The sequence below is a fragment of the Wolffia australiana genome, chromosome 16 (genome assembly GCF_029677425.1).
Source record: "Wolffia australiana isolate 7733 chromosome 16, ASM2967742v1".
NCBI lineage: Eukaryota > Viridiplantae > Streptophyta > Magnoliopsida > Alismatales > Araceae > Wolffia > Wolffia australiana.
This window is the reverse complement of record NC_135850.1, coordinates 2,059,604-2,067,134: the sequence shown is the minus strand read 5'-3', so window position 1 is coordinate 2,067,134 and position 7,531 is coordinate 2,059,604. Positions and strand designations below refer to the sequence as shown.

The 7,531-nt window shown below is 45.1% G+C and overlaps 1 protein-coding gene across 1 annotated transcript; it reads right to left on the bottom strand.

Annotated features, from left to right (window-relative positions):
* LOC144713553 (uncharacterized) lies at positions 1-5,742 on the bottom strand. The gene is made up of 8 exons (XM_078588151.1): positions 5,310-5,742; positions 4,344-4,688; positions 3,433-3,692; positions 3,110-3,251; positions 1,881-2,252; positions 1,584-1,715; positions 1,363-1,491; positions 1-1,297 (listed from the first exon to the last, which is right to left on the bottom strand). Exons 1-8 carry the CDS (start codon positions 5,466-5,468, stop codon positions 77-79), a joined length of 2,760 nt encoding a protein of 919 aa, XP_078444277.1. The 5' UTR covers positions 5,469-5,742; the 3' UTR covers positions 1-76.
* Between the last annotated feature and the right edge of the window lie 1,789 nt (positions 5,743-7,531).

The window sequence follows — 7,531 nt, the reverse complement described above, 5'->3', positions numbered from 1 at the left end:
TAGAGATGGAAAATTTTACTCAGCAGGACAAATGACAGCAGGACATGCGGCAAAATAGAGGAAATTATTCACCAACTCAGGCGTTCATGGACCCGAGGAAGGAAAAGCGGACCCCATGAGAGGAAGAGAACAGGCTGTACTCAACTTCTGCCTCCACCGGAGAGCGGTCTACACAGACTGCCCGGTCCGGAGAGACGGAAGCGGCAGCGGCGGGCCCACCAAAATGGAAGAGGGAGAACGACGGCGACTTGGCCGGTGGCTCGGGTCGGTGCAACGACTCGGCAGCAGGTCCAAAGCCGGGGAACCGGGCAGGGCGCTGCGGCGGCGGTGTCGAGAAGGCAACAGAGAATTCCTGCGGCTGGTGGGGGAGCAGACGAGGGACGAGGAACTGGGCCTGCAGCGGGACCAGAGGGGCCCAATGGGCCGCCGGGATCGGGAACACGGGGAAGTGCATGTGTGGCCCAGGCGGCACCGTTGCATGCACCTCCACCGGCACGGGGGCGGCCGGGACAGCGCCCTCGTCACAATCAGAGACGTTGTGAGGGCTAGATGACCTGGCACTGCCGTCTCCCGCCTCGCTGAGACAGGAAGAGCAGTTATCGGAGACGGAGGATGATGTGGCCTCCTCCATGGGGGCCACATCGGTGGTTTGACCCGCCTCGCCGTTGACCGGGCTAGTCGGGCTCGTGCTCTGGGCAGTGTCGGGCCGGACTTTGACGGTGGGCTCCCAGACCTGCTTCACTTGGTGGACCTTGCTCCGACCGTACCGGACCGAGCGAGCCGGACTTGGCCCATCTGGGGTCTCTGTCTTGGAACCATGGTTGCAGGCACACGCGCGGAAGCCGCACCTGTCGTGGGCCGGCCTGGGGTTGAATTTTGGCCCACTGGGCTTCGGCCCGTTGGGCTGAAACTGGCGGTGCTCGCTGTGGGAGAATCTGAGCCCATTCGAGAGCTTCTTGGCGGGGTCCGGAGAGCCTGCCTTGGCTCTCAGCTTGCGCGGCCCTGGCGGAGGAGAAGAAAACTTCAGATCTTCTCCGTGATCTGCGAGGACCGTCAGATCGCCCCTTGGGTCCACCGAATCGACGGTGGCAGGGGCCTCCTCGACGATAAGTGGCGTAGAGGGGGCGGCGACGAGAAGTGGCTCAGCGGTGGCGGAGTTCTTTGTTTCTCTCTCTATCTCCTTCACCTTGAGCCTCTCCTTCCTCCGCAGCTTCTTCTCTCTTTCTTTGGCCCGCCGCCTCTCTCTGCGCTCCTCTTCCTCACGTTTTTCTCTCTCTTCTTCTTCCAGGAGCTTGATCTGCAGGATAAAAAAGATGAATAAAATCATAAAATAGTTTGCATTTTTTCCTTCGACGCGCAAACCTGTTTTTCCCAGGTGATGATTTCTTTGCAGGCGACGTGAACACGCTCTTCGAGCAATTTGAGGGCAAGACAAACAAAAGTGCTGTGCGCGTTCTGACGAGCCGTGCCCTCCCTGAATGCCTTCTCCACCTGAGAGAAACGATAATTGTTACTTTGATTCATTTAATTGAAAAAAAAAACTACAATTATACACATGAGTGGGAGGAGTTCAGGATGAATGCCTGTTCTTTGAAGATGACGGTGGCGGCATCTAAAAGAAACTCGCGGGCAAGTTCGGGGCTCTTGGCGTGCTTCTGAGGGCGGGATCCGTCGCCGTCAAGATCACTTCCGTCTTTGTCGATTGAATCATCGTCCTAGATATCAAAACAAAGGACCAAATGAAGAGAAATAATGGCTCATAATGGGAAATAATATTTTTTTGTGAAATTGAATAATAAAGGGGACTGATGGGGTAATAGATTGGGCCATGTAGGTAAGAAGCCAGCAATAATGGGAAAAAAAAGTTTATGAAAGGTCACCTCTTCTTCCTCCACTTCCTCGGCATGCTCGAAGAATCTTCTGATGCTTTCGCCCTTGGTGATAGCCACATAGCCGTCTCCGACAGCGAGACGGCGGTGGACACAAGGCTGACCCTTCAATCCATGGGCCTTCACGGTGAGCTCGGTGCACCGGCCATCAGTTCTCCATGCCCTTAATGTGATGAAACAAGCGCCGATGCCGCTGAGGTCAAGGCCGTTGACCTGGACTTTTCCGCTCATGCCCACGTCTTCGAAATCGAGAATGTCGGATTTGCCCTCTGCCGTGCCAATTGCCCATTCAAAGTGATGGTAGGAGCCGTGGGTTTCTTTGAAGGACTCGTGCCAGTCGGCTTGGACGCTGCCATCGGACACCTGAAATTATTTTAATTTGGTTCTTAAATATGAAACTCCGGAGGCAGTGGAAAAATACAGTTAATTTAGGGAGATCTGTAGAGCAAACAGCGTTATTAGAAACATGCTTTGGATAATTTGTAGAAAGAACCTCGTTTAAAAAAATTATGTATAATTACGTTTAAGCATGAAACAATGGGGTTTAGAACAGCTAATTTGGGGAGATTTGAAGAAAGAACCTCGTATTGGAGACAAACATCGATGGATATTGGATTTGGCAGAAATTTGTAAAACGAATATTGGGCCAAAACTAAGTAAAATTCTGGGCGGGTTCAGAACAGCAAAGTGTAGATTTCTTGGAAAGAGTAATCTGATGATAATGGGATTTTGTAAGAAATTGTTGAATGAACCTTGCATTAAATCTAGTTTAAAATTCTTGGTCAGTTAAGATACGCTTATTCTTTAGGGAATTTGTAGAAAAGAACCACGTAATAGAAAGGGATCAAAAAGCTCTTTTTTTTGCCGGATGATAATTGGACTTTGCAGAAGTTTGCCGGATGAAAGAACTTTGCAATAAAACAAAATTAAAATTCTGCGACACAGGTAAGTAAGGGAGATTGTACAAAGAACCTCGCATGGGAAAGAGGTTTTGGATGAAAATGAGATTTCGTAGAAATTCCTAGAACCTTGCAAACTAAATTAAAGTCGTGGGGCCGTTAGAGGATCAGCTTATTTTGAGGATATTTTTAGAAAGAACCTCGTTCTGGAAAGTGTTGTTGGATGAAATTGGACTTTGTTGGAATTTGATAAAAGACTTTTGCATTTCAACTCTGGGGAAGTAAAGAGCAGGTAATTAGACAAGATTTGTAGAAATAAACCTCGTATTGGAAGGAGGTGTCGGCAACACAAAACCAGCTGGTGCAGCGGGGATCCTTTCTCATTCGCTTGAGTTCTTTCAGTTCCTTGAACTCTCGGATTACATTCCTCCGGCAATCTCGACAAAATCTCTTGCTGTCAAACCTGTATGAAAATATAGATGAAAACTAAAAACTCAATTCCCACTTGTTTTTAGAGCTCAAAAATTCAACAAATTGTGCTGAATGCGAAAAAATAGTCCGAAACCCAAACATTCGAGCATAATGACACGTTGCCCAGTTAGGAAAACCCATCAAATTTCACGTGTAAGAGCATTAAAACAAACCTGTACATTAGTCTCTCGATGAAATCTTCCTCTTTCATGCGCAAGAGTGAAGAGCGAGTTTCTTCACCCAGAGCTGACCAAAAATCAACCAGCGTGTCACAAGAGAGTCTAGCTGTATGCAGGGCACATGTTTCTCGGGTCCCATGTCCCCTTCCATAAAGAGCAACGCCCTGGCTGATCCATCCACGGCCTCCTCCACCACAGGCATCAGGGTAAAGTAGCTCGCGTTCTCGTTCTCTAGCTCTGGCACTATCAAACACCTGTCAAGGTAAAGCATTTAACACCAACAGAAAATATGTTATCTAGAGAGAGTGAGAGAGGTAAGAAGGTTCCAAGGTCTGATTTTAGAAATATAAAAACCCTTGATTAGATACTGCTGTATCTCATAAAGTGGGCAAACACATTTCAATATTTCATAAACCAACATAGGGATTCAATAAAGACTGGAAGGTTAGAATGGTCGGGTTGGATAAGTTGACCCAAGGATCGGATAGGCTGCCCTACCCTGAACTAGTTTGGGATTCAGGCATGATTGATAAGGCTGTCAACATAAATTTGAGTGGATACTACGCTAAATTATGAACCCAATGATGATTAGATTCGTAATTATATTATCCTTTGAGACCCATATAAAGAAAGGGTTGTGGTCCCAGAATAACAATGTGCCTGAGACCCTTAAATGCATCCATCCACCAAGAACCGCTTCCTATACACTTAACTTGATGGATTATGGTATGCTTCCGCAACGAATGAAAAAGTCTATATTTTTCCTTTCTGAAAAAGGGGAGTGGAAACGTTCATAATACTGATACTCAGCTATGTCTAAAGAAAAAAAAAAGCAAGACAAATAATGGTGAAAACAATTAGATGCGTGAGTCGAGATGAAAAAGAAAGGGAATTCGTCTACATACATTTTGCAGAGGCCGGAGTGATTTCCCATAAATAAAGCTATCCATGAGCGTAAGCATTCCATCTCGAGTAGCCACCAGTCCCCCCCAAGGGTGGACAGATGGGTCCAGGAGATCATCAGAATCCACGCAACCGTTGATTTTCTCTGCCAATTTCCTGTTTGAATGACTGTTGCCGCTGCCATCTTGCTGTAAAGATTTCCCATACATTACAAGTTGGGAAAAACCTTCTAGAAGCAACCCGTTGCACCTAGAACAGTAAAGATTCTTTCTGGCTTGCTCAAACAAGGTTTGCTTGTCAATCCTCAGAAGGTCACGTCGAGAGTGTGGAGGCAATTCATTCCAAAACTAGAGTAAAAAACCAATCAAACATTAGGAAGAATCTTTAAATTAGGTCACAAACAGGGAAAAAAAAGGAAAGGAAAGACGCCAGAAAAAAACGCTTAAATAACATTCTAAAAGAATGTCGATAGATGAATTATATAACGATCTAGAAACATAACAGTCTTCCATTCATTCTCCAATCACATCAAAACACCAAGACATAGATAAAGTGCGCAAGAGAATTATAATATTTTCCTAGTGATAATAATTGAGAAGCATTCTAGTGAATAACACCCTCGCCATCCGTTGGAGACTACGTTTTTGGGAGCAAAATAGTTTCTAAAGTATGCCAAAAAATGGAGACCGCAGATAAAAACTCAGGAGGACGGTCAAATATTCGTCGCCGCGATTGCAAAGCATATAGACTTACCTTCAAATAAGAAATAAAGCAAGAAAGCAAATAGGTTTGATGCGACACCAGGTTTGTTTTCCCAAATCAGATTCACACATCAGGCAATGTAATCAAATAAGCATCGTCACATTGGCCACAGCATTCGTCACCAACCAGCAACGGAATTTCAATCCTCAGTCGGACGGCGAAAGACAAGGAACGCGACGGGGCCAAAATCAGAAATCAGCCAATACCTTTTGCAGCTGATCGAAGCAAAGGTCTTCCCGATGTCTAGACCAGATTCCATTCGACGACGTCGGCCCGATGGCAGCAGCCGAAGGCGAGCACAACGCCGCCGCCGCATTGCCTAATTGAGAGCTTTTCTGCATTTCCGGCATCGTTTCTTCTCCCATTCCTCGCAGATCGCGCCGTCAAACCACAGTCCATCGCCACGGCCGGATCCAAAACAAACTTCCAGATCGTCGCCGCTCCAGAATCATCGCGCAACAAGCAGATCCGATTCAAATCCTTCGAAAAACACCGAAATACAGATCAAATCGGCATAAACTCAACCAAATCTCCGCCAATCGTCGATTCCCGATCGTCTCCTCGACATCCAGCGATTCCCCCTTCCCTCCCGACGCGATTTCCTTCCCTTCTGCGAAGGATTGAAGAAGAGAACAACCAATTAGTGCGATAATATTTAAACCATATGCCCAGGGCCGCACGGTTAAAGTCCAGAACCACATACGAGAAGCCGAAGTGGGCATTCTCGTAATTACGACCAAAACCGAGGTTTATAATCCCGCCCTTACTGATTCCCGTTACCTCCTCGTTTATTTTCACCGCCCACGTAGTAGCACATCCGCCGGCGGCGGTGATGATACCGCCAGGGGGGGCGGTAACAGCTTGTCGTTTTTCTCCCTGGAGTGGTTTTTTAACTGCGGAATGACGGCAATACCCTTACGGGAAGGATTAATCACGATTAAATTACCGTGTTAAGGAGGATTAGGCGGGGGGATGTCCCGATGGGATCTGGACCGTCTGTTTCGTGTACCAGGCACAGCCGATCGAAGCTTCTCGAGGAGTGGAAGTCCAGCGCCTGGCTGGGGTCCACCGAGCGGACGGCGAGGATCAGTGCTTCTGGATTGAGAGCGTGGATCCGTCGACACGTGTCGGGCACTTGCGGAGTAATCTCGCCACACTGTGGCTATAATTTCCTCACAAAATACCCCAAAGAAATTAAATTGCGGCCGTGCTTCCATTTTTTACCTCCTCTTCCCAGCCGTCCGATTTGGCGGATCGCGGATGGACGAAGATCCATCCGTGATAGGCTCTTTCGAAGCATAGTACGAAAGATATACTGAATCACCTTGCCAAAAAGCATATAACTTGGCCAATTACTTTCCACCAGCTGGCACATCATTCTATACCATATCTATTTTATACAAAAAAGTTTCACCGTTAGATGAATGGTTTAATGAAAAACTTGGACTAGATCGATCGAATGCTAGTTTATTGGGCCAATTTCAGGCACCATTATTGGGCCAGAACGGGCCAGTTAAGTAGACCGCTTAGGGCTACATCTATAATAATATATTCTAATGGGCTAATAACATCATTCGTTACCGGAACAAATTCATATCATAAAGTTCCACCATTAAATATATGGTTTAACTAAAAAATAAGGACTAGATCGATTGAACCCTAGTTTATTGGGCCAATTTCGGGCACTAATTTTGGGCGAGAACGGCCCAGTAAAATAGGCAGCCAAGGGTTATATCTATCATAATATATTTTAATGGCTTAATAGATCTATCTATACAATAAAGTTTAACCATCATATCAAATGTGCACAATAAAGTTTAACCATCAAATGTATGGTTTAATAAACACAAGGAGTATGGGTCTGTTATGTATATATCCTAGGGTTATATCTGTCATAGAAAATTCTGATGAGTTTAGATGATAATATTTTGCCCTGAGTTTATGTGGAGAAAAGTATGGAACCTAGAAAATTTATGGGCTGTTATCTTAATCAAATTATTCTTAAATAATTAACCTTAAAGGAAATGTTGAGAAAGAAAAAGTCCTTATATTGAACTTAAATCAACAGTTTGAGGCTACATCTATAATAAAAGACTTTAATGGGTTAGTAAGATAATATTTTGCCCTAAGTTTATGAGAAGAAAAGTTAGGGAATGGAGAGACATTAGAAAGTTTATGGGGTGTTATCTTGATCCGAATGATTTATAAATGTTTTAAATGAAAATCTTGATGAAGAAAAAGTCCTTATTTTGAACTAAAATAAACAGACCGTGGTTACATCTATAATAAAAAATCTGACCGGTTAATCAGATAATATTTTGACCTAAGTTTATGCGGATAGAAGTATGGAACTGGATAGGCAATGGAAAGTGTATGGGGTATTGTCTGAATCAGAATTATTTCTAAATCTTTTTTGAATTAAATGAAA

Bases quoted from the DNA above. Each gene is read 5' to 3' on its own strand.
- LOC144713553 (XM_078588151.1), bottom strand. From the start codon at position 5,468: ATGGGAGAAGAAACGATGCCGGAAATGCAGAAAAGCTCTCAATTAGGC. The intron at 3,252-3,432 runs GTTTGTTTTAAT...ATTTTCATACAG, and splicing joins ATCGAGAGACTAATGTACAG to GTTTGACAGCAAGAGATTTT. The intron at 1,716-1,880 runs GTGACCTTTCAT...TTTGATATCTAG, and splicing joins AGGAAGTGGAGGAAGAAGAG to GACGATGATTCAATCGACAA.